We start from the raw sequence: 26,520 nt of genomic DNA, 5'->3' as shown, positions 1-26,520 counted from the left end.
CGAGGCCGAGCAAAAGGCCATTGTAGAACCGAGTGCAGGAACCTTTTGAAGGTTATGTAATGGCTAAGCATACGATGCCAGCTACATTTTTTTTTCTTTTGCTGGCTCTGTTAAAGATCTCTATAAATCCTTAAAATGAATTAACCTTTTATTGCAGTGACATAATCTCACAGTGAGACATGTAGAAAACCCATTGCTTACTTTGAGTAAAGTTATCCAGCTGGGGGAAAATCCAGGGAAATTTGAATTAGTAATTAATCACTTTAAGTTTTCGTGGGGTAGAACTGTAATATGATACATAAGCCAATATTTCTGGCTAACAGGCTGGCCAAAGACCCATATTTATCTTATGACTGTACACAGTGAGCAAGGAGGTAGAAATAAATCACTAAAACTCGCTGTTAGAAAACTGCAACAAAACGTTTCCTTAACAACCATTAAATGATGTTTTTATCATGCCTGCTGGCTGGTTTGGGGTGACAGTTCATGTTCTACCATCAGAAATGTTAACATGCAGTTTCCTAAAGCTTTACTGGGATGAGCTGGAATGTCGTTCTTCGGTCAAATGAGAATGACGCATTCTTGGGCACAAGTAATGAACACGTAGGGAAGTTCTTAAGTACGGTGGATGGTCCGTGGTTCCTGAGGAACTTGCTAAAGTTCTTGGTGTCTTGAATTCTTGAAGTACTTTCTGGTGGCCTCTGCCTGAAATGTCAACCAAATCAAATCAACAGAAATAGTGGGAAAAAAAATGGGTGTTTTTGAAATGAAATGTTTATTTATTACGAACAAGTAAAATGTCAGAGAAAAAAAAATATTAAGAATTAAGAAGAAAACAACAAAAAAATCATAATAAGTGTTGAACATAAAAACAAAATTTCCATATCCAGTTCAAAAAAGCGTAGGAAGAAATTTTGTCCAAAATTTTCAGCGTGAAATTTTTTATTTTATTTTGTTTTTACATTTTCTTACCATGGATGCCAATAAAAGTTTCCAGCACTTTACATTGCAGTTTTGTTAATAAATTGATTATACACAGGTGTTTACAAAACTCTTTAATATTATTATTTTTCTTCTTATTATAATGGAGTTCATTGCTCTGTTTTCTTGTTGAATCATCATTTATGTTGTTGGTTTTCTGTGCAGGCCCACTCACTCTCCTGCGCCAATCAGAAGGAGACCCACATGGACTCATCGCCTGTCTCTGGTATAGTCTGCAACCAGTAATTTCCATTTATTCCAAATTAATGACTGTTTATAAGTGAGAAGAGAGAGAATGAAATAGTTTACTTACACAATAAGCCGTGGCTCTTCCAGCCTCGGCTTGAATGTGGGTTGGTCTTAAAAGTTATTAAGGGTGTAGCTCCCAGTGAGACAAAGACGGCAGTAATTTCTGCTTCCTCTTCCCAGCAGACCAGACAATGGCTCGGCTAAAAATTGTCACAGAAGATGATTTTACATCTAAATCTGTCACATTCGCTCGCTTCCTTATTTTCATGCTGTCACTTATTTGTATTTAAACTCATTTCTCTGTTCAGCCCCGGCCCCAGTCCTGCAACTTCCAGTCCGTGCACGAGCATTATCAGGACATGCAGAGCTCTCAAGGTAATTGTGAAACACATTCTCGCGTAGACACATTTAGAGCAAGTTTCACTGCCTTTATTTTACCACTTAGACCACAGCCCGCCTCAAGATTTATTTGCCTCCCCGACAATAACTCAAACATTTTGAGTTTGGCTAATTGTGTCTTTCCCATCAGGCGTGTGACTCACGGCCCGTTTTTGTATTTTAACAGTCTCCCAGCCAATTAGAAGCCTGACTTTTTTTTTTTTTTTTTTTTTKTTGATGGGAGAGGGGCAGAGCGGTGACCTCATGCGTGCTACGCTCTTTCATCGACTCGCTCGCTCAGTCAGACTGCCTTATAATCCAAATTGCTTTACTCACGTTGGGCTGACAATAAAAAAGAAAAACGGAGTGGAAAATCATTCAGGGTGTGAGACTGTACGTGGGTGTGGGATCATTCCGCTGGCTGATCTCAAGCATCACTCTTAAGTTTCTTTGTGCGGACCAAGATTGTGTATCCGCTTTGCTTTCAAATAAAATACCGTTGACATTTTTCTGAGTTAACAAACACCATTTAGCTCCTACTTGTTTCATTTGTTTTTATTAAATTAGACTAAACTCTTCTTGTAGATATTGTTGGAGAAATTTTAAGCTGCCTTTTTTTTTTTTCAAATTCTGAACTTTACATACACAATTTCTGTGTGTTTAGTAGAATCAGGGACAACATGTTGGGGTGAGGTTTTAAAAAGCACCTGGACTTGCACACCAGTGTTTTGCTTGTTGGCCTCTCGGATTATATCTACCCTATAAGCACTATGAATTTCAAAATATGTATAGAACTACAGCTTAAAGGCTTAAAGGCTATTTCTTACCACAATATGCATTTGGTCATATTTGTAAAGCCTAATTATAAAACTGTGCTAAATGATTAACTAAATTTATTCTTAACATCACATTGTTAAAATCCAGCGCTTCGCCTGCGAGTCTCCCATCTCTCTATCAGCATATCTAGCATGTGAACACTGGTACTATTTAGGTGCAACAACTATAAATAAATGAATGAATGATTGAAATGAATGAATATACTTTACTAATCCCAAGGGGAAAAGCATATTGATGGTATGGCTGTAGTCTGAAGAAAAAAAAAACAAACTGTTTCACAATTATACTGTGACTGAGGGGAGAAAGAGTGAAGCCCCGGTGAAATGCTTTCGACTCCTCTTGACTTAAGGAAGAGCTATACCTTTTTACTATTCAGTTCATCCACCAACAAGACGGATATATACAATCGCATTGGTAATCTGAGGTTTTATTGTATTTTTCCCCATAAGCTAAATGTCATTCGTTTTAAAAAGGAGAAATAGAAATGGGAACAACACAAGGTCTTCTGCCTACAGCTTTCTTTGCTGTCTTTAATTTTTACTCCCTTCTAAATGGAGATTTGATACTTTTCCAAAGAGATTAGGTCATTTCTCCTTTGCTTTCGAAACAGTTGTTTTCTACATTAAATTGCTCACAATAGTGCGTTTGTTACAACTCATTCAAGAAAGACGTGCAGTGTCTTTCAAAGAGGCTTTGCCTTGAAACCTTTTCACATTTTCACATCTCTGTATGGGAAGTCAGTTTTGCACGACACAGTGTTTTGCATGTTTCCCCTATAAAAGTGATTTATATCTTAAAATGGTCTCTTCCGTCTTGCAGACAGCATCTTTCATGAGGACCTTTACTACAAGTCGGAGACCAGTCTTGATCTTACCTTCAGAAACGGGACTATGCCCAACGGAAGCATGTACAGCAGCCCCAGTTTGAGCTCCCTCAATCGTTCCCAGACTTTCATCCCCCCTTCGCCCATGTCGTCCAACCTCAGCATCCCGGGCAGCGAGCTCATGCGTCAGGACTACATCCCCAACCACCGCCACAGCGCCATCATCGCTCCGTCGTACAGGCCCACTCCTGAGTACGAAGCGGTCATGCGGCAGAAGCGAAGGGTCGTCCCCACTCACCACGACCTCCACAGCCAGTCGCTGCGCAGTTTGAACATTAGCAATGCCTGTGCTTACCGTAAGCCAGAGGCTCTGGTGTACAGCCAGCCAGAAATGCGAGAGAGGGGCCCCTATCATGGCCCAGGACCCAACCCTGGACCTTACACTCCACAGGTAGAGCTAAATCCCAGATTACTAACTTCTTTTTCTTCACCTTCTGGTAAAATAAGCCTTACCTTTTTGTAATCGGTAACAATTGTTCTTATTACAGATTAGCTACAGTAAGCCAGTGTCCCATGGGCACCATTCGGGGGGCCCAGCCAACAGCCACGGTCCATGTCATTCGCCCTGCATCAACGGTGTCGGAGACAGCAGCGGAGATGTTGGAAGCTCGATCTCCCACACTGTTAGCACACCGGAGCTTGCAAACACCAAACAACAAGGAGCCGGCATGGGAAATTATGCAGTTAATGCTAATATGCTAAGAAACCATATGTCAAGACCTCCACCACCGTATCCTTCTAGCTCTTTCCGCCCGGCGACCAGCACGCCAGACCTGGCCAGCCACCGGCATCGCTGCATTGGAGGCAGCAGCCCAGAACTGGTCACCCGCATGGTGCAGCTCTCAGTCAAGACCTTCCAGCCGGACAGCTCGGCCGTGGTGCATCAGTCCCTGCAGGAAGTTAGTGAGCCTTTAACTGCAGGCGCTAAGCACCGCTCCGCCCTGGACAAGAGGCACAGCATGGAGTTCATCAGCAGCATGAGGGGAGGCGGCATCGAAGGCTTGGTGATGAAGGGTATGAACACGGCTCTTCACCGGAGGAATACTCTCAGAGAGCAAGTGATGCCATCTCAACCTCAGCCCCAGCCGCAGCCGCAGCCTCAGCCTCAGCAGCCTCAACAGCCAAAGGAGCTTCCCATGCAGAAACCTTCCCAAAATGCACCTGAGGCTGCAGGGGCGCCTCCCGCAGGAGTGGCTTACCAGCATCAAAAGACTCTGTCCAATGCCACCATGCTCATACACAGCAGTGAGAGCGAGGAGGAGGAGGAAGAGGAGAGGCCCGAGCTGGATGTTCAGATCCCAGGCCTCAACGACAACATCAGCATCAGCGCTCAGCTCCAGGCGGCTCTGGCTAAACTGCCTAACAAACCCCCTCCGGAGTACCCGGGCCCTCCTCGAACTAACGCCGGCTCTCAGATCCGTGGGTCCAGTCACAGCGCCGCGCACCACCACAACCACGATCAGACGCCACACTGCAACCAAGGACCTATGGACCTGACTCTGACACAAGGTGTCGGCGGACCCGTGGCTGGGAGTGGTGCCGGTGGGGGCGGGACGCTGACCAGAGGGGATCAGAGCGGGGTAAACGGAGCAGTGCTGGGGCCGTCCATTTCAGAACCAGACCTGACCAGCGTGAAGGAGAGGGTGAGGAAGGAGCCGGTGAAAGAGAGGCCGGTGTCCGAGATGTTCTCGTTGGAAGACAGCATAGTGGAAAGGGAGATTGCTCAGAGGGTAAGAACGTTTTCACTTTTACTCACATTGCAATCGCAGCTAATGCATTTCATTTGGACATGATTATTTGTGCATGTTTTGAATATTTGTATTCAGCCTACGTAAGTCACTTACAGCTGTTAGGACTGAATTCTTTGCCCACTCTGCAAAAAGTTCAAGTTCGATCAGATATGCTACTCACTTAAACATCTGACCGGCTCGTTCTAAAAGTTCTAAGACTTTTGCAGTTTTTGAAGGTGATGAGTACTTGCAAAATTATGTCGACGTTAATTGTAATTAATCGAGGAAAAAGTTCTGTTTCTTTTGTTTTGTCTCACTTTACAGGACTCATACTCTTAGTAATTCAGTAAAATAATAATAGTGCTGGATTAAGAATAGCAAAAAACTGCTTTTATGATTAAATGCATATGAGTAAGTTCTCGTATAGTCAGACTGAGAACTTTCTTCCTCAGTTTTCTATGAGTTAACTGACGGTATCATTTAGAGTCATGCTTTAAGGTCCTTCATCTACCACAAAAATTCTAATCATTTGTATTTGTGTGTTATTGTGTATATTTGCATTTCCAATTGTAGTTAAGTATTTGTTATCTAGGCACCGACTCGCCTTTAATTGGACAAATGAACCCGTCCTGGTACAGATGTTAAACGATATCATTTTTGTTGTTTACTTGCTGGTTTCACAGCTTTTGATTAGCAGTAATCTAGGTTTCAGCACACAACAAGGCAGCACTGGCCTTTCAATCCCCGCAGGCAGCCAGAAGCCCGTAGAAATACCTTAGCTTATTTTTTCGAGTGGGGCATTATCGACCCCACGTCTGAATCCTGGAATGGATTTAATCGCCTGTTGGTGACAAACCATTTTCTGTACGACTAACCTGGATGCAAGTTTAGTTTGAAATTCTCTCTGAAAGGCTTTACTCCTGTCCAAAGCTGCTCGCACATATATCTACCTTTTGCCTTATCTGATATGCAGCAGTACCCACCCCCCTGACCCTCAAACCCCCTCAAGCTGTTGTTTTGACTGTCCTACGGAGGATGAAGGGGGTGGGGCTGTCTTGATGGCTTAACAGCGTTGCAGATTAGGCAAAGTAATCCTTGGTGGAAGGAGGGACTGGGCAATGTTGCTCAGAGTTTGACAAAAGTGGATGAGCTCCTTGTAAGAACAAAGCTTCAGAGGTAGGTGGATAAAATAAAGAAGAACAGACATTTAAAAGTATGTTAGTAAAGATAAGTATGGGCAAAAGAAAGCAGGACACATGACTGATACCGCAGGATTCGATCCGTGGACTGGCATTAAAACCTCCATCCCTGGTTCTGTTCGTACGCATGTGCAGACAGAGGTCGCTTGCCTTTGCCGCCAGTAACCATGACACCTGGATTTTCCTCTCTCTTGAAGACGCTTGAAAGACAGAAGATGTCCGTGGACTCCATGAGGAGGCCGCTGATGATGGCAGCGCTGAACGGTCTTTATGTGGCGAGGATGCCCGTCTCCAGGAATCAAGCTGAGGAAGGTGCCAAGTCGACGTCAGACGAACGGGTAAAATCTCTGCTTTCATCAGAACATTGTGATGAATTAGAATGATGTCCTTCATGCTGGTTGAACTCCAACAAGATGATTGGCAGTCAATGTCACAAAACTACATTCTTGTTTAATTGATATTATTATGCAGGAAAACTGACTCTGCTTGTGTACTAGGCTGTGAAGCCAAATATTTGTGTATTCCTTTTGAATCTCAGTCATGCAAACATTTATTTAGAACAAAAAAGTGACTGACATCAAACTCATTCAGCCAATTGTAAAGAACGCCAAGCTCAATTTCAAGCATTTTATAAATTTTTTTTGTAAACATTTTTGTTTACCGTGAATCTAAAATTTCAACTCGTTATTCTGTTTGCTCCATTTTTGATTTAGAGGGCTGTGAAACCCAGTTTTTGTCCCAGGCTGTTGCCAGGCTAATGGGGGCAATCCCCTAAGTGGGCTGTGGAACGTGTGGCACGGTGCAGCTTATTGTCTCTGGGCTGGCTGCTATGCAAAGAATGTGACCCGGCAGAGTGTGAGCGAGAAAAAAAAGAAAGAAAAGATATTCTGCTAGTCATATAGACATGACTACCCTAATAAACACATACTGTCTCAATAATGAACGCTGTAGACTTCCACTTTGCTTTCAGCAGTGGCAATGCACTTTAAATGTTTGAAGTTCTCCGATACCAAAGGTCTTGCTCCGAAATGCTTGGGACTTAACAGCCTCTTTGTTATGAATGGTTTGTAAGAGGGTAACCTAACCTCTTTCGTCTGATCACCTTCAGTGTGAAACCTTAGAGCTGAAGCTGGAGGAGGACCGGGTCTTCACAGAGTACGAGCAGGTGCCCAAGAAGAGGACCGACTGCCTTCTCACCACGGCAACGCTGCCCGAAAACGCAGAGCGCAATCGATTCCGTGATGTCGTCCCATATGAGGAGAACCGGGTCGAACTGGTACCCAACAAAGAGAACAACACGGGCTACATTAATGCCTCACATATCAAGGTGCGTTCGGTGCATCAGTGGTAGATGGGGAAAATGGTTTTAGGGAAGATTGCAGCAGCCATCTTTACGCGACACCACTTTCACATAAAGATTGCCCATCTGATGGGAATCCCTTATTCTCAGTGCAGCAGTAAAAAAAAAAAAAACATATCTGCAATTCAGCATAAAGTTAACTATTTTATTATTTTCACATTCTTCAGGTGTTAATCGACATAAACAGATGAAATATAGTTTAAGCATTTATTAAGAAAAAATCTTTTTAAAATATGGTCTTGACATGTGTCATCCTCCATATAATTCGCTTGAGACCGGTTTTCTGATTTTTCACATTTTAAACAGTTTCATTTTAATTATTTATTTTATTATCTTACTTAATAGTTTATCATCTTATTTATTAATAATTAGTTTAATTTGTCATCACATTGTTTTTATTATCTTACTTTATTTCACTTTATGTCTAACTTTCTTATTTGTGTTTTTATCTCGTTCTATTTATCATTTTTTATTTATTATCATTCTTACATACTACTGTAGCCAACACAGTCAGCTGACAGAAATCAGAGCTTTCCAAAGCGTTACTTTGTTTCTGTGTGAGCCTATTATCCTGCTTTTGCTCAGAAAGGCTGTGGGGTGGCACATTATGTGTTTGTTTTGAGAACAAGACATCCTGAATTTGGGTTATTTTAGTTTTTGCTATAAACAAATGAATACAAATCCACACAATGAAAATTGTTGCTTTAAAAAAAAAAAATCAAAAATCAAGTTCATCTGTATAACTTTTCGGACAACAAAGTCAAGCCCCTTTGCGGCACTCGTATCATACGTCCTAAACTAAGTAAAGAATATAGTTAATTAGTTGTCTTCTCCGATAAGTTAGGTTTTATTTTGGAGAAAAGTGTGAAAAGCAGTCATTGCTTTCAGAACTTTAATCCCTACAAGTTCTTGGAATTACAAAAGAATGTTGTCCAAACATCTTAAGCGACTTGAGTTGCCCTCATTTTTTCAACACTGAGAAAAATAAACTCAGTGTTGACAGCAAACTGTGGGACATAAACAACCGTTTGTTTTTTTTTTAAAAATATGCCTAATCAAAGGTGCACCTTCACAACCTCTGACCTCTCTACTAGTAAAAATGTCTCTATGCTAAGTCACGAGGTTGTCAGTTTTGCTTTTGCTTTGTGTCTCGTTTTATTATCCGTAAAGGAATTAACAACAGTATAAAGACAAAAAAAAGACCTTGGGTTTGACTTTGAACTCCTTATACTGCCCTCTACTGGTACATAAAGAAACTGTCAGTACATTTCACATGTCTGCCAATTAAGGGTGTTAAATTTATTCTAATCTAAATAAAATTTTAAAGACATTGAAATGTATTAGTTGTTCTAATGCCCTCTTATTGGATTTTGTCTGTTGTTTTTCCCAGGTTATTATTAGAGGGGAGGAGTGGCACTACATTGCCACACAAGGCCCACTGGCCAACACCTGTGGGGATTTCTGGCAGATGATCTGGGAGCAGGGCGTCAACGTCATCGCTATGGTTACAGCAGAGGAGGTAAAAGCACATTAAACCTGTTTTTTTTAAATTATTTTTACATTTTGCTACTATCTTCAATTGTATAATAGTTGTCTTGTTGACCGATTGTCCCGCATGAGCTGTCGTCTCGGCCACCCCTCCAGATTTACACGTGTCTTTTGTTTTCACGTGTTATTTCCCATTGACAAGAATATTATTGATGTATTAGTTTTATGTTTTGTTTCTTCAACACAATGTTTGTTATTGACTTGTGCAAGAGAAGGTTACAAATGGTAGAAGTAAATAATTAATACACTATTTTCATCAATCTTTTACCCAGGAGGGCGGCAGGTCCAAGAGTCACCGTTACTGGCCCAAACTGGGCTCCAAACACAACTCCGCCACCTACGGCAAGTTCAAGGTGACCACCAAGTTTCGCACAGAGTACAACTCCTACGCCACCACGGGTCTGAAGGTCAAACACCTGCTTTCCGGCCAGGAGAGGACGGTTTGGCACCTGCAGTACACCGACTGGCCTGAGCAGGGCTGCCCTGAATATGTTCCTGGTTTTCTCTGTGAGAGGACTTGTCTTATTGTCAATACTTTTACTAATCAATGTCAAAAGACGCCACCTACTAAAACACCCATCTTCTCTTTTTTTTTTTTTTTCCAGCCTACTTGGAGCAGATTCAATCTGTGAGGAGGCACACCAACACCATGCTGGATACCTCAAAGAGCCTTAATCCTCCAGTGGTGGTGCATTGCAGTGCCGGCGTGGGTCGCACCGGCGTGGTGATCCTGGCTGAGCTTATGATCAGCTGCCTGGAGCACAATGAGGTGTGTAGATGGTGGCTGTAACTAAACTGCTGTCGGTGCACCAGTTTCAGATTGGTGGAAATAAACCTGTGGTGTCTGAGTCACCAAGGAAACACATTTTAAAAAAATATGAGGGGCATCAGGAAACCTACTGGGCCGTTTTATGTATCTCTTTTCTATGACTTAACATCAACTTCCATCGTCTTTGTTTCCTTTTAGCCAGTGGAAGTTCCCACCATGTTGTCGGAGCTGAGACATCAGAGGATGCTGATGGTGCAGACCATCTCCCAGTACAAGTTTGTCTACCAGGTGCTCATCCAGTTCCTCAAGAACTCGCGCCTCATCTGAGCTGGACTCCTCAGTGTTCAACTAGACGATGAGATCGGTACTTCCCAAGTTAGATCTAGAAAGTTGATGAGTAGAAGATATAGAGACTCGCTGAGCTTTCTACTAAGCAAGTTTGTGTACATTTTAGTGGAGTTTAAAGCAAACTCCACTCAAAAAGTGTAAACCCCCTCCTCCTCCTCCAAAATTAACCACTTTTCCATATCCTATTCAGATTTAGCTCTTTGTTTTTCCCGTTGCATCTTGATTCTGTTGTTTTTCTGTTGACCACACATGTAACTGCGTCGTCTCCATGTAGGTCAGGTGAAAAGGCAGCTTGTTGCTGTCAGCGTGAATGTGGGAGATTTCCTACCTGCTACATGTTTCTACAACAATCTTAAAAGCCAGTGTTAGAACCTGCAATATGCTGCATGAACAGTAGATTGCAGCAGTATTACTACTCTAACCTACATTTTTACTCTGTTTTGCCAAATTGAGTAGAAGTGTTCACTTGTTTTCAACACAATAATAATTAATGCAGCAAAAATTTTTTTTACTTCAATATTGTAACAAGTGTTTTTTATTTATTTCTATGAAGACTGTGGTCACCTTCACTTTGCCATTGGCAGACATGCTGTTCTTCTGAACTTGTCTTAACATTTTTTTGTTCTGCTTTTGGTGAAATTTTCCTGAGATTTCTTAAATTTTCATGTGAAGATTTGCCAGCTAAGACGTTTTGTGCGAGCTTAAGCAAACACAAGAACATTTCAGAAATAATATATTATGTTTTGTTATACGTTTCAAGTTTATACGTCATAGTGCTTAAACTGAAGATAATTAATGGTTTTACAACTGTGCCTTATTGAAATGGAATTTGTTGATTTCTTTAAAAAAAAAGAAAAGAAAAGAAAATTTAAATTTGATATTTAATTTGTTGCTTCAAAATCTCAATCCTGTTGCTTGTTTTACTCTGAACAAAATAAAAGGCACAATACATCTTGCCAAGAGAAGAAAAACTGCTACTTATGAAACCCTAAACCCATATGTTTCTGCTTTTAAGCTAACTATTGCGCTGTACAAAACGGTCATGTCCAAATGTTTTATATAGTTTGCTTTTATTGACTTGGTAACTTTAAAATACCGAAACATAAACTATGCATGCATTTTTACATTTCAGTGTATATATTTTAGTATGTGATCTCAGATATGTATAAGCTTTATAAAATTTTGACATTCAAGGTTTTTTTTTTGTTGCACTTCTTTTCTATTCAACAGTATTTTTGTCACTTCATTCCACAGTTTGTTTTTATATTTAATTTTTGCCTGACGTTCTGTTCTCTTTTGTTTTGGCAAAAAAACCCCTTCAAAATATGCTTCAAATTATATGTACATATGTTTCTGTATACGCATTTTGAGTGCATTAAGGTTTGTTTTCTCTCCCCAGACATGTATTGAGCTCTTGTACTTGCTTATTATGCAATAAAAGCATTATTTTCTTTAATTTCTTAGGCCCTGAATTGAATTGTGACATTATTTGAGTTTTATCTGTGATTTATTAACAACCTGATCCCTGTTGTGGGAAAGAAAAAAAAAAAAGAAATTGTGAGACATTCATTCTTGGACTTATAAACATGTACAAAGTATGAATTTGTAATTCCAGACAAAACACATGATTGGTTGGTGTAGCCTTGTTCTGCACACAGACCAGCTACTGCTCCATTATGTGATTTGAGCATGAACTGGATTTGTTATTTTGTTATTTTCCTACTAAAGAGCCCCCTTATATATATATATATATATATATATAAGTAACTTCAAATATATTACATTTAACCATAACGTAAAATGTAATAAAACCTCCAAAAAATATCAAGGAGTTAAACTGAAGTCCAAAGAAAGAGAGAAAGTGACATTTAAATAATGTGCATTTTGCCATGAAGTGTTCATAAGCTTACTTTTACACATACTTTCACAATCTTTTTCTTCTTGTTGTTTCCATGATGTGGGGGTATGAGTTTGAAGAAATTTCTCCGTCGTGCCTGCTGCTAGCATGTGCTTGTTCTAAGTCAAAATTAGCGCTTTCTTCTTTGATTTCCAATTTTGACTCCTAACGATTCACTTCCTACTAAAGAGCCCCCTGGTGGTTGAAGAAAAATCCACAGAAAACCGCATGGTTCAAAATGTGGGAAAAAAGTATCTGCTTAAAGCCTAAAAAAATACCTTACTAATATTGATTTTTTTTTTTTTTTTACATTAAAGAAATAATCATAAAAAAGTTACACATGGAAAAGTTACTTTAGTGAAATTAGTGTGGTAAGAAACAATTTCACTCCGTAACATGATATACAACTTACATAGCTGCAAGAGACCAAATGTACATATTTTGTTTTGGAAAAAATCCTTCCTCTTTCTTCATCAGCAAAATAATAATAAAAAAAACCCTCACAGTTCCATGAAGCTCAGATCAAATCAGTCCCAATGTTGTCTTCACTTTTGTCCAATCTCTTTACGTAAGTCTTTGAGGAAAGGGTGATTCTTTCCATGAGCCACCTCCATTATAGCCATTGCCTATCCAACAAACAAAATATTAGTTTAAAGTAATTCACATAGATGCATATTTTTAACTTGTGATGTTAAAGTCAGCAAATTTCCAGCTGTATTTTCTTTGTGTCAACAAAACCTTTTTCCCCTCATCAAAACATTCAGGTTAAACAGCACAAACACTTACATTTGCTGACTGTAACTCATAAAATGAGACAAAAATGCTGATGGTAAATACAGTTCAATCAAATCTGTGACCAAATCTAAATGCCCAGCGAAACTTAACACTGCTTTGTGCAAACATCGCATTTACTATTTAATTCATTGTCTTATCAGAAGAAAACAACGCAAAATGCCAATTTGTGCGAAGTTTAAATGAAGCCACCTTACCTTCTTGAGAGCACTGATGCCCTCTGAGTTCCTGTCCATATTCATGTAGATTCTGCCCATCTTCAGGTACATTGAGGACACATTCAGCGAGTAGGGCGGATAAAGCTTGCTGCATCAGAGAAATCGTGTACATCAAATTTACAGAAATGATTAAATAAGCTAAAGGAAATAATCTTTTAGCATATTCACTTATTTATATAATAGTAAAGATACTCTTATGGCCAGGTCTAAAAGAACTGGAAGAAATTATGAAGAAATATGAAAACTTGAAAGCAAAAGTCTGTAATATCTTGAATTTAGATTATGAATGTTCTAAAAAACAAAAAAACAAAAACAAAAGAAAGATTTTGATGAAACTTGAAGAGAAGTATATATTTTATGTACATTTTCTGACATAAACAGAAAGTGTTTATTTCCTACAAGAATGGAAATTACAAAATAAACAAAAGCACAAAACCCCTCCTCAATCCACTTTAAAAGCCTACTTAGTCTGAAACAAAAATGTGAATGTTTAGATTAACAATAATCTGAAGTAGAGTGTAGCTGTTGAAAACCAAATTACTTTATAAAGCCCTTGAAAAGTACATTTTGTCAGATTAAAAGTAGATTCAAACTGCAAAGGTTTATATATTTATTTAGTAGTCCAACAGTAAAGTATCTATAAGTGCGTATTCATTGGTAAAGGAAACATGCTTTTCAAAGATTTCAGCCTCTACATTTGCGGATGTGATGATAGAGACTAAATTGAATTTAACAAAGAATTCATTTGAGGTTAAACACAAATCTAGCAACGCTTAAAATTTTAAGTTGCAACATTTTTAAAAACTGCATCATTTTCCTTCCTCTTCACATTTTGAGACCAATTTGTTTTGGTCTCTGACATTTAATCCTTGTTGCAATGCAACAAAAAGCTCAAAGGGCATGGATACTTTTTCAAGGCAGCGCAGGCTGTCCAATACAAAATGAAAAAAGGACCCCTGCAATTAAATGGTTTGATTGAATAAATGTAATGTTCATTTAACCATTCACATTTTTAAGAAAGAAAACGAGATGGCTAAAACAAAACTGCACCAATATATACAGCGTGTTACCACCTCTGGACTGTGTGTGTTTTGGTACCTGTAAGGTTTGAGGATCTTCTCGCCGTATCTGATAGCTCCATCTGCGTCCTGCATGTAAATGCAAACCCCCATGGCCTGGTACGTCATGTGGAGCATGTAGACGTTGGAGTCATCAAAGACCGCTCCCATTTTCTCCAGGCTCTGCTCACACATGTCCAGCAACTCACTAGGAGGTGCCACTGAGTCAAGGATGCATACACACAGGCTGAGCTAAGGATTCACAAGAGTCCTCAAAAGTTTTTGTTTAGCTCTTCCAGTTTTGCCATTTGAAAGGAAGGTGTGCATCAGTCATTTGTCAATATTATCAATTAATATTGATTAATATTGAATTCATTATCTATTAATTCAGGCAGTAAGTTTTTAAGATGCATGGCAATGGGAAAAAAATATGTATATATATTTCTGATTTAAAAGATAATAATGCTTCTTTGCTGAAAAGATATTTTTGACATGTTTTAGAGCCCTGAATTCCCTGACAGTGTTCCTGGCGTAGCGGATCATGTTGTTGACCGCGTGTGGCTCAACTGGATCTCTCTGCTTGCGAATTTTCAGCTTTGCCTTATCCTGTGGATGAAACATGTCAGAAAATCTTCATATAATTAACAAGACACACACAAAAAAACATCCATCTATAGCGCTCCTCACATTGTTAGCACCCCTGACAAGTCTTATACATAAAACTAAAACATTCCCTCATAAAATCCTTACTGTATTATGAGGATTTTAACAAATTGTTACCATGGCTGCCAATAAATGTGGAGGGGGCTGAAATTTTATTTTGCATTTACTGTTCCTAGTGTCTTACTTTGGACTTGGTTTTGCATTCCAAGCAATCACAGGTGAAGTAATAGCACTCCCTCAGCCTGTTGTTTCGATCATCTGTTGGATAAAGTAGGTCTATGTAGCTGATGAGAACCTAGAGGAGATTTAACACACACATTTACCACTGAGCACGTTCTCTGTCCTTGAAATTATACTCATTATTTGGTGCCCTATAATCACCTAAAAATATAACATTATGAACCGACCACCTGTCATACAACACTTTCACCCTGCTGCCTTGAAAAACTTACGAGTGAATTTCCATTTACCTGGCTGAATATTTTCTGGAACAATAAAAAAAATAACAAGCATTCCCCAAACGCTTGATGCAAAACTAGAACAGGATGTGACCCCCTTTAATGGCATTCATGCCTTTTCCTCACTTCATCTCCAGGTTTCATGTCCTGCACCGCCCGGACTTCAGCCGACGTGCCGTCATACGTTACTATGACGCTGGGAAGACAGCTGTGGTTTATAAGTGCCACACTGTGGGAGAAAAAAATGTTGTAAATAACAGCTTTAATTTGGATAAAACACAACAAGTTTAACTTAGCATTGATCACAGCAATAGCATGATTAATTGATAACATCTATGTTTTTTTTAACACTGTACAGAGGCTCTTGACTGGGAAGAAGCACACACACACACATACACACCTCCAAACTGTACATTAATAAGTTACTCAGAGACAAAGAAGGCCGTGAGTTCTAATGCGTAACGTCACAGATGATATAGAAGCCCTGTGTTGTATGGATGAGGAGAAAAGAGTAAGCATGGGCTCAAAGGGTTTTGGAGAATTAATAGCTAATAGCAATAATCACAGTGACTTCTAATTACACTTGTCAAAACGTGTACCTAATGACAGGTTAGAATTATTACTGCAGTGACGTGTAGTGACGTTCCTCCCTTCATGACGCTGACAAGCTTATGTGACATAGATGGTGTTTTCTCCTCCTCAAGGAGGCTGAAACTGATGGTGGAGACATAGAAACCTCCACAGATTTATAGAGAAGTTCTGCAGATTGTGAGGAAGCATTCTTGTTTAGATGTGATACATGTGGGAGAGTTGTTATTGTTATGATTTTGGACGGCCAAGAAAGCAAAATAGAACAACAAATGCAGAGTACAAAAAAGTCATGTTTTGGTTGATGCTAAAATGAGCTTTTCCAAATTTCAATACAGTAATGTTACTTTTTTTTTCCGAAGACACTGGAGTGGTTTTCCACTGGTGTGAAAGAAACCATGTAACAAGCACAAGACCAATAAATCCCATTCAGCAATAGCCTCTCCTGTTTTGCCTTTGCAATTTCTTCATAGGTTTACTATGTTATAACAGCATTTCACGCTCGTTAGCATGCATATGAGGCTTTGTTCTTACTCTGGATAGACTGCAGTACCAATGTGGGACAGTTCATCATCTTCTATTGTAAAACCATTACAGGCAACCTGTTAAACACAGACCATCGGAATAAATGAAAAATAAGAAAAATGCTATCCGCTCACCTAAATTAATAAAACACAAGGAATAAATAAGTCTTTGTGGTACCTGGGAGTAGAGTGTAAGCAGGTCTTTGTTGTCAGGCAACTCCAAATGTTTAGGGTAAAATCGATGGAGGGCAGCAATGTCGGTGTCGTTTCTCTCTCTTTTTTCATTATCTTCATCCTCTAAATCTGTTGCAGTGAGGTAAGTATTTCAATTTTGTCACCATTTAGCTAAACATATATTCATACAGTGTATTATAAAGTCTTTATACCCGTTGAACTTTGCCACATTGTGCCATATTTGTAAAGTAAATATTTGTCAATTCATCTTTTCAAAATATTTCAACCTCTGCTGCGTTAGATAATAGAAGTAAATGTGTAGTTACAATAAAAGCCTATAAGCTCTGTATCAGTATGTAATAAAAGTTTTTACTCACGCGACTGCAGCTCTTCAATGAGCAACATCTTCTCCGATACACATCGCTCTTTCATCATTTTCTGATTTAGGATAAGCACATTTGACATAATGTTACTGGAAAACAGTACTTGGTTGAAATTGTTAAAAAATACTTTTTTTTTTTTTCATGTTGAGACCAACCTTCTTAGCAAGGATTCGAGCAACAAGGCGGGTCGTGTCTGATGGGCACCAGTTCTCTCCAAATGCATTCATAGCTGAACACTCCAGCTTGTGCATGGCCCAGTCTCCTTTCTTCACATAAAAGCACATAAAATACCTTATGCTTGATCAGTCAACGAAGAAAAAGTTTCAGCAGGTTTATCTATTTTAGAGTTTATTTACAGGAATACTTCTGCCAGCTGTCTGACTCGGAGACACAGTCTTTCAAAGTGCTTTAATTACAGGAAATAATCCTCTCACCCATCAAAGCACTTTACATTCTTTGGGGAACTGGACATCATCATCCAAACAGAAACATCTCTTTGGAGTAACTTAATGTATAAATCAATACTTAGACTGTTTCTGTCATTCTTTTTATATCCTGTTAACGGTGCAGTCTGCACTCTCAGGACTTTATAACCCTCTATTCTCCATCTGTCTTATCAGAGCTGGATAAAATGGTCATCTAATATCCTGACCCCTCAACAGCAACACCTGAAACTCTCCAACTTATTCACTCTTTTTAAATTCATTCTCAACACACTATTTAAGTGACATATATTTGTTTCTTGGTATTAAGAGTCTCCCGTGTTCAGTTGTGTTTTAATGTGGTTGTTTGCATGAACAAATCCCTAAAAAAATGAGATTCTGGTTCTCATTGAGGTGTGCCCATGTGAATAAATGTGCAATAGAAGATAAATAAATTTAAAGAAAAAAATTTTCATTTTAAAGGCTGCATTTTCATTTTAAATGTTGCTCTCAAATATCCAGTTTGTTGCTCATGGGGCTGCTGGAGGTTTGATTACATTATCATACAATAGAGCAGAGGTTCCCAAACTAAGGGGGGCCCCGTGTCATTGCAGAGGGGCCGCGGGAAGCCGTCTGGATGAAAAAAAAAACCATGAACGCTGTATGCCCTGGGTTTTTACCTTAGAATGGCCAATTCTCTGTTATTCCTTTGTCAATTTGTTACCGTAGGGGCTTCCACACTTCCCATATCTGTGTCCTCTATCACTTTTATCAGCAGTTAAAACTTTTTAATCCGTTAACATGTTGTAACTTGTTTTTCCGAGCCGCCTTTAAACGTAACATGAGCGCTACAATGCTAGCGCTGGGTTTACACCTGTGCGGCAGCGAAGGAGACCTGCTGCTACTGGGCAGAGCTACACAGGTGTGTTAGAATCATGGCAGCAAACCAGCAAAACACAAAGAACTTTTCACAGTTTTTCCCCCAAACTTACCGACTGTTGAGTTAAGCTGTTGGATGCAGGTAATGATAGCTAAAAGATGACTAGCTAACTAATATCAATACAGCACCTTAAGCTGGTAGGCTACTGATGTTGTTTTCTTTGTTCAGCTATGATTCATTTTGGCCCCCCAAAAATTGATCCCCCCCTTTGTTCATCTGGAGCCAGGTCTGAGTATAACAGGGAGTCTCTAAGAATCTACCTCCCACCCCATTCGCTCACACACATCGTTCAACCAGACAGCTATTTGTAAGCCTTAGGGGGGGCCCAGAAATAGTTTGAAAACCACTGGGGGGGCCCAGGAGAAAAAGTTTGGGAACCACTGCAATAGAGGCACCTGGCAACAAAGAAAAATAATTTTATATCAACAGAAATATTAGAAATGTGTTAACTTTTTAACTTTAGAACATCTTAGGCAACCAGTGGCCTCCCAGTGTATTTGGAGATTCTACTTAGTTTAAGTTGAATTCTTGTTGATTTACCATCATCAAGACATAGTTTAGCTTGTAGCTGCATTAGAGGAAAAGACTATCACCAACCAAAGAATAACTTCATTGCTCTGATTACGTGATGCAGTACCAAAAGTAAAATAATTATGTTAAAAAGTAACTTGATATTTGACCATCTGTTTAAGTCATAAAATGAAAACACAGATCCTTCAGGAGTTTAAGGTTTTCTGTGTGAAAAATGGTTCAAAGTCACAACTGAGAAATAAAGGCAACCTATTTCTCCTTACTGAAGTTGTCATCAGGTTTTTGTGGGAGGTCTTAAATAAATTTCAGTAAGCACGTTTAAATCTATTTTCCCAGATTTTATTCCATTTGATCACACAAGACACACATCATCCTCTGTAACCTCTGGGATGTCTTTGTACGTGTGGCCTGGATATGTTGCTACAACCACTTGGTGATAATTTCTTGTCAATTGTACTTTTTAAATTGTATTTAATTAGAAAGTTGTTGACATGTTCAATGTGTATTTTACCCACTGTGTCCTAATGTTTCCTACCTGGCACTTTGCATTGCAGTAAAAAGCTTTCTTGCACTTCCCGCATCTTGCCAAGCCTTCTTTCCTATAACAGAAAGGTTTATTAGAGTTTGGAAGGCATCCAAGTAGAGACAATTAAACACTATCAAACTCCCAAAGAAATAGATTGATTGAGCTATTATTAAATTGCTCTTCATATATCATTTGTTGACAGTTTTTAGGCCGCGAATCAATTAAAACTAGTCAATGAACCCGTATTTACGTGATTTATTTGACTGCATCTGATTTTTACACTGTATCAGGCTGCAATGAGTGTTTTGTATCACAATCGTTTAAATGTCATGCCTCGTGTACAAGAGCAAGCAGTTGCTGGTGGCCTGCAAAAGAGTTTTCAAGCATTCTGTGGTATTAATAGATCTGGCCTCAAGTCGGACCAGTTGTCTCCGTGACATAGAAACAGCAAAGCAGCCCAGATTTCTGAGACATTTTCAGTGAATTAACTAATCTGCGGACATGGTGACATACATGCAATATATAATGGATGTTCACAAAATACCAGGTTAGAAAACATTTGGTAATGCTTCGCAAACTGACCTGCTGTGGATTTTTTTAGTTACAATATGCCTTGACTCCAAATAAGTCAGCACTAGTACAAACTATTTGTTCATGTGTAGAGCTTTACATAATTAACTGGCTTTTGTTTTAAATTAGTTTATGGGCCTATGCGGACATATCCTGACTGACAGAACAAGTTCATCCTGGGAAAATGTTGTAACTTATTTATAAGGTGGTTTTAACGAAACAATACATGCTGATCACGTTCTCATATTCTGGTACAATAATAAAATTACCATCATAGTAGTGGATTTGGCATTATTTAGAAGGTAATTAGCCAGATAAGTAGGCTATATATCCATGCCACAGAAAGAGGAACCACAAGCAGAACTAAAATAGATTTTATGCTGTGACAGTTTCTGTGGCTCTGGTAGATCTAGAGTTACTGAGTTAAGATTCAAGTTCGAAGAGACATTTCCAGTTGTATTCATTCATTCATTCATAGTAATAAATAAATGCATTAACTGTTGGGCTTTTTTTTACCTGGTGAAGCAGAACTCGCAGTAGTTGCCTCTCTCTTCGACTGACAGCACATAGGAGTATGGTGGGCTGGAAAACAGGAGCTCTCCGACTTTAAAGGCCTTGGTAACCCGGAGTCCTCGTCCCTTCCCGGGACTGTCGAACTTCTCAATTCCCTCAATGAGACCGGTCATTGCTCTGTAACCCTGGCAGCTTTTACTACTTTCAGTGTGAGCCTGGGCTTTGTCAAGAGGAGTGGGTTGTGGCAGACACACTGCTGTTAAGTGCTGGCATGTCACCCTACGCGGTTGCATTTTTAGGCTTCGGTAATGGCTCTGATTGTACCCCCTAGTGTTGGAACCAAATTTACACATTATTCAGGGGAGATCATTTAGGGATTCTACCTATGTTACTTTTTCATGCTTTGGGGCCAATTGGAGGGGATACCCCTAATAAAAGAGGTTTGTATTACAATCAAACCAAATCAATAATCTTATTAAAATACTTAAATCTCAATGAGAAAGAGAGAAAAAGAAAAGGGAAGAAAAAGATAAAGAAGCGTAACAGACAGAAAAAAGGAGAAAGAATGAAAGACAGAAAGAAAGGAGAAAGGAAGAACAAAAGACACTTTATGCTTCACTAGTAATTTTCTTTTATTTCTTAGCTTATGAGGTTCTCATTCTCTGTCCTTTATTGTAGCCGCATTGTACTTGCAAAAGTCTTGCAAAATGTAGTGAATGAATTTAAATGGGTTGTGAGATTCTGTCTTCATGGTTGTGTCTAAAATGTGCTCTAGCTTATCTGAGAGTTGAACTGGGTTTGCAACTTATCAGCAAATGCTGGCTTTTTCATGGGTAGAAATGTCAGGGGAGGTGTTGTGTTACTGACAACTCTCTCTCTTAAAATACTTTACAGAACTGAATGATGAAAACAGTAATGCAAAGCCTGTACTTAGATTCTTAAGTCATATTATGACACAATCCCTGCTTGGTCCTTAATAAGCAATTTATCAGACTAATTTACTCTTAGGACAACAGAGTCTATGACCCTTTAAGGAAGAGGAGCAGTGTACCATCTTCACTATGCTTAGCAGGAAGTGTGCATTCTACCCTATCAATGTAATCAGTGGCATGGGAACCATGTGAGTCTAGTTAACTGAATCAGGGCCAGATGCTAGGAAATCAGGACTAAAAGTCTTGGGGAAAGGCGAGTAATTACCAGAAAAAAAATACAAGAATTATATAAAGTGGATGTATAAAAGTCTACAACACAAATCACAATATAAATACTTGAAGAACAGAAGACAAGTAAGAACAGGGAATCTCAAAATAAACTGAACTAAATATGAAACAATATCAGTCACATATCCCCAAATAACCACAACACAAAATCAGAGGACTAAGAATCATGACATGCAAGTTGTGTTAATCTAAAATAAGCAAATAAGTTAAATCAAAGTATCAAAAATTTGGTTTCTTTACTCATATGAGTGAATGTCTTTGCTTTTTCCCTTAAGTCAAAGACCCAGAATAAATAGTGGATAGTGAAAACAATGGGCAATTTACTGGAGGAAAAACAAAAACAAAATGAGGGAGGAAAGGGTGAAAGGAGCTTCAGAGTTCAAAAAAGTAGAAAGGGCAGATCTTATATCTACCTCTGAATGCAATGAACTACAACAACAAAACAGTTCCTAAACCTTTTTTTTGACAACTTAAATACAGTAATAACCTATAACTTCAAAAAAATGTCATACAATTTTACATAAATAATCCTATACCTAGAGGAATTAAAAATGTTTGACTCAGGGTTGATTTTCAACCTGGATGAATGAGTTGAGAAGAAAAGAAAACGTCGCACTATTTAACTATGTAGCACCATCTGGTGGTAGATGTCTGTACTGCAATATCAATTTCTCAATAACATCTGCAGTGATTGTGGAATAGTCAATCAATCAATCAATCAAATTTTATTTGTATAGCACATTTCAGCAGCAAGGCATTTCAAAGTGCTTTACATAATTAAAATAAAAACAGCATGTGACATTAAATAAACAGTGAGAAAGAGATATTAGATAGTCATCTAATTACGTACCTTAAATGTTAATTATATCTAGGAGTATATGCCAACACCGCAGTTTTTGATGACATATGCATAATACTGAACCTTTTTTTTGATAAATCACAGTCAGCAGGAAAGATCAGCAAAGTATAGAGAGCCCTGTGCTTACATTCAGGCGTCCACTTTTGTCGCATTGTGCCATCTTGTGGCTGTTTTTGGAAGTGCAGATAAAGTTGAATTTAGATCAAGGGATCACGAAGTCTAAAAGAAAATAGACAGATCTGAGTGTTATTATGAGACTGGCACAAAGTGAGTTCTGATACACCCCCCCCCCCTCCACCACCTCCAGACCTCCCACAAATTTAGACAGGGAGGGCTTAGGTCAGGGGGTGGACCTTGAGTGAATTGAAATATTTTATAATCAACCAAAGCAGACACATTACAGTGCATGCCTGTGCACTCTCTCAAACTCACACACACAAACACATAGTGAAGATTTGTCCCTCATCTGTATCTGAAGGCTTTATCCAACCTTGCCCCAGATTTCTGCGATTTATTATAATTCCATTTTTTTTTTTTTTTTGGTCTTTCAATCTAAAGATTTGTTCCTCCCTGTTTTTTAATAACATGCAAGCAAGGGAGGCATGTCCCAGGGAGATTATACTGTCGTCTCTGGCGTCTCGTCTTGATTACATCAGAGGAACCGGATTTGATTTGGAAGAAACCCCCTTGTTTTAGTGCCCGATCTCTTTAGACCTCCCTGTTGTGCCGGGTTCTTGCTTTTTCACAGACGAGGGGGATGATCTTGATGAATATGATCTGAACTAGAGGGAGGTAGAAGGATTAGGCAAAAGGATTATAATTTCCAGTGATGAGAAATAATAAGAAAACAATAAATCCTAAGTAGATTTAGTTCTCAAGAAAACCCTGTTAGGGTAAATCAAGAGAATAGGAAACAGGGACAGAGAAATTAAATGGATCCTGAATCTGGTCTGGGAGAAGATCAGTCCCTCTCTTTGTCTTGCAAGCCATAATATGATTGAAGTTCAACTCAAACATTTTGTTGATTTAATTTACTTGAGAATTATTAATATTAATTCACTGGATTTTTAACTTGAACCTGAGGTGATTGTGTGAAAAAAAAGCTAAACCTGTCAAATAACTGATCTGATACACAAATTAAATGGAGAAAGACTTTTGTTCTGCTGTTCTGTTGTTGTTAAAACTTTTCTGGGTGTTAAAGTTAACTTTCACAACCTTGGAAAGGATAAAGAAAAACAACCCGCAACTAGACATTAGATTCACTTCAGCTTCTGGTTTAGGCCTTGTGAAAAAGGCAGGTCCTTATCAACATTTCTGCTGCTACGGTGAGGAAAGCAAAATCTAAGGGCACCAATCAGTCTCGTTTATAAATGATAGATGGGGTAAACAATGTAAAGACAAATTGGGGCCTCATCTGCATCAATGCTTGTGAGTGGCAAAGAAAAAAAAAAAACTGAGCCTAAAAGCAAAGCTTTCGATTCACTCGTCTGTTCATGTTCCACACCTCACCAGTGGTCATGGGTGGAAAGAATGAGATCCTGGATCCTGAGTGGTTGAAATCCTTCATGGTTGGTATGAACTCAGCTTATGGAGAGGATTAAAATCACCATCAGGGGGAGTTTGCTGTATCGTTGCTACTTATCTGAATCAAAAGAAATCAACAAAGGTGATTGCATAACATCCTCAGATCAACAAGGGTCTTGGTCGCCTCCTGGACGGTCTAAAAAGTTGTGATTTGGATAATGTTAGGGAACTGGTTGACCTTTTGAACTTTAAACTTCAAAAAGTTTAAAGTTCAAAAGCTATTACCAAAGTTTAAAGCTACACAAACGAGACATTTTGCTGCACAAAGTAGCGCAAATGTAGCACAAACATCTTTAGATTTGAAGAACTTTGGTAATAATCCATCATCACTTCAGGTAAAGACTCATCACATAGATAAACCTATAAATTAAGAGCTTCACTGCTTGACTCAGCTCTTTCTGAACCAGAGATGAGGAAAATATTCTAAGAATATACAATGACTGTATAGATCTTAAAACTTGTAAACCCTACTAATCAATTCTGCTCAAATCCACAGCAAGAACAAGAACCACACTACTCCTTCGAATCCAAGGTTTTGTAATTGAATCTCTTACAACATCATAAAGAAAGCTTTCCCTCTGAAACTGAGAAGAGTGAGCTCTCCGTAGTTAGAACAAACTCTTGGTCCCCTTTCTTCAAAACTGGATCCACTGCCTTTCTCTCCTGCTCTACAAGAGATACCCAGTGCTCCATGAAACATTAATGAAGCAATCAAATGCATAACTTTACTAGACTATATATTTAATGTTAATCTCTATGTGTAAGAAGTGTAGAAGACATGCTCTATAACCCTCTTGATAAAAACCAAACTAAAAATAAAAGCCTTCAACAAATTTAACCCTCATGGTCTCATATCTTCCTTCTTTCTCTCCTGCCCATCTGAGTGCCGAGACTCAGTAAGAAACACTATGTAAATGTATAACTCACGGCCAAACTGCTGATGGATTGATACAGAGCACCGCCACATTGGGGACCTCATAAAACAGCTGCTGCTAATTCCTCTTTGCCACCAGGTCATAGATGAGGGCTGAGTGTGAAGTCCAGAGTGGTTAAAGATCTCTGCTTTTGAACTCAGACCTCTCCACTTAATGTTGGTGCTAACCAGGGGTCAGGAGCAGGGCAGCTCTACGGAGATGGACAGTACTGTGTTTCCATTCAAGTGGAGAAAGTAGAGACAGCGTAATTGATGAGGCTGAGTTGTTTTTATGAGTGGACACATGTCAAGACTGCACGCAATTGTCTCTGCATTCCTCCAAGAAGAGCCAAAGCGTTGCACACATTCCACATTCTTCTTGATGAACTCATTGACTCTACTGAGACAATGTCTAGCATTTCTGCTCGGCCCTCGTTGGCTGGTTAGGGAGCCAAGCCTTAAGCCTTAACCCCTCTGTCTCCACTCATGGCTGTGGGGGGGAGAGCGACGCCGCACGGCCGTCTTAGCCCTGTGGGCTTTGCAGGCACGGAGTCTCATCTCCCACTGTTTATCCATGTGTCTTTGCTTTGGCTTTGGCCCTGTGCTGTAGGCCACCGTGGACTGAGTGGGGTCCTTGCCCTGTGTCACCCACCTAAGCTCTGCTTTCACTGGAGGGCTTAGCGCCTTACCCTTCGGCTGTTTTATGAGCAGACAGCTGGGCTAATCTGTCTTCCCCTGTCTTCTTTTTTTTCCTTGGGTTTTGCTTTGTTTCTTCTTTTAGCTCCTCTCTGTTTTTGTCTTGTCTAGTCTCATATTTTTTTTTTAGCACTGATGGAGTTTTTTTTAAAAATCGACCGATCACCGATCTCCGATCTCCGATCTCCGATCGATGATCTCCGATCTCCCAAAATTAAGGAAATCAGCACCGATCAACTGGCTGATAAATCATTGCACCTCTACATAAGTCAGTTTGTTCTCCTTAATGTCTTATCAACATCTTACCTTGATGAGGCATATATTGAAATAATTAGGGTAATGAGAATTGATGAAATTTGTGAACCTCTTGCTAATATTCGGGTTTTGAAGTTTGCCAAAAATCTGATGTTTTCCTGCTTTGTTCTCCCATCCTTTTCTCCTCCTCTCCCTCCTTCTCTCCTCCTTTAAACTCTTTTCCTACTCTTCAGCATCCAGCTAAAGTTAGATGTGACAACAGTTGCAGGGTGACGGCAGCGGCTAAATGCGATCAGAACAATAGCTTCCTCCTTCTCCTCCTCTTCCCCCTTTAATAGACTGCCATTGTTTCCCCCCACTATTGCTGTTTCAGGGAGTTAGTTAGCTATGCTAATGAAGGCTGGGCTTGTGCGGGTTTAGTGGGATGGGATTTGATGCTCTTTAACTGGGCACT

At 39.3% G+C, this 26,520-nt stretch overlaps 2 protein-coding genes across 3 annotated transcripts in view; one reads left to right on the top strand and one right to left on the bottom strand.

The window, feature by feature from the left end:
• LOC103457565 (protein tyrosine phosphatase non-receptor type 14) overlaps window positions 1–11,745 on the top strand; it is a 37,792-nt gene extending 26,047 nt beyond the window's left edge. The window contains exons 11-20 of the mRNA XM_008397818.2: window positions 1,147–1,207; window positions 1,539–1,605; window positions 3,265–3,719; window positions 3,817–5,058; window positions 6,455–6,595; window positions 7,366–7,584; window positions 9,008–9,136; window positions 9,438–9,672; window positions 9,771–9,934; window positions 10,133–11,745. Coding sequence (XP_008396040.1) covers window positions 1,147–1,207; window positions 1,539–1,605; window positions 3,265–3,719; window positions 3,817–5,058; window positions 6,455–6,595; window positions 7,366–7,584; window positions 9,008–9,136; window positions 9,438–9,672; window positions 9,771–9,934; window positions 10,133–10,261 — 2,842 coding nt within the window. The 3' untranslated portion in view covers window positions 10,262–11,745. The remainder of the gene's footprint in view (window positions 1–1,146; window positions 1,208–1,538; window positions 1,606–3,264; window positions 3,720–3,816; window positions 5,059–6,454; window positions 6,596–7,365; window positions 7,585–9,007; window positions 9,137–9,437; window positions 9,673–9,770; window positions 9,935–10,132) is intronic.
• Window positions 1–20,807, bottom strand: LOC103457564 (N-lysine methyltransferase SMYD2). Of its 2 annotated transcripts, XM_008397817.2 has the most exons (13): window positions 20,543–20,807; window positions 19,466–19,529; window positions 17,193–17,303; window positions 17,032–17,092; window positions 16,659–16,783; window positions 16,491–16,558; window positions 15,495–15,597; window positions 15,095–15,205; window positions 14,733–14,853; window positions 14,288–14,462; window positions 13,169–13,277; window positions 12,684–12,805; window positions 1–705 (listed from the first exon to the last, which is right to left on the bottom strand). In XM_008397817.2, the coding sequence occupies exons 1-12, from the start codon at window positions 20,710–20,712 to the stop codon at window positions 12,725–12,727; spliced, it is 1,299 nt and encodes a 432-aa protein (XP_008396039.1). In that variant the 5' UTR covers window positions 20,713–20,807; the 3' UTR covers window positions 1–705; window positions 12,684–12,724. The 2 variants fall into 2 exon arrangements, with proteins under 2 accessions (XP_008396039.1, XP_008396038.1); XM_008397816.2 differs by lacking the exon at window positions 1–705 and having other exon boundaries at window positions 12,472–12,805.
• Window positions 20,808–26,520: the final 5,713 nt, after the last annotated feature.

This window comes from Poecilia reticulata, linkage group LG21 (genome assembly GCF_000633615.1).
Source record: "Poecilia reticulata strain Guanapo linkage group LG21, Guppy_female_1.0+MT, whole genome shotgun sequence".
NCBI classification, from domain to species: Eukaryota; Metazoa; Chordata; class Actinopteri; order Cyprinodontiformes; family Poeciliidae; genus Poecilia; species Poecilia reticulata.
The sequence above is the reverse complement of the archived record's forward strand: the minus strand, read 5'-3'. Positions and strand labels throughout refer to the sequence as shown.

Excerpts from the sequence above, each read along its gene's own strand:
- LOC103457564 (XM_008397817.2), bottom strand. The coding sequence starts at position 20,712 with ATGACCGGTCTCATTGAGGGAATTGAGAAGTTCGACAGTCCCGGGAAG. Across the intron at positions 17,093-17,192 it reads CTCGAATCCTTGCTAAGAAG|AAAATGATGAAAGAGCGATG; the intron begins GTTGGTCTCAAC and ends ATCCTAAATCAG. Across the intron at positions 14,463-14,732 it reads GGCTCTAAAACATGTCAAAA|CTCCTAGTGAGTTGCTGGAC; the intron begins ATATCTTTTCAG and ends ACTCAGTGGCAC.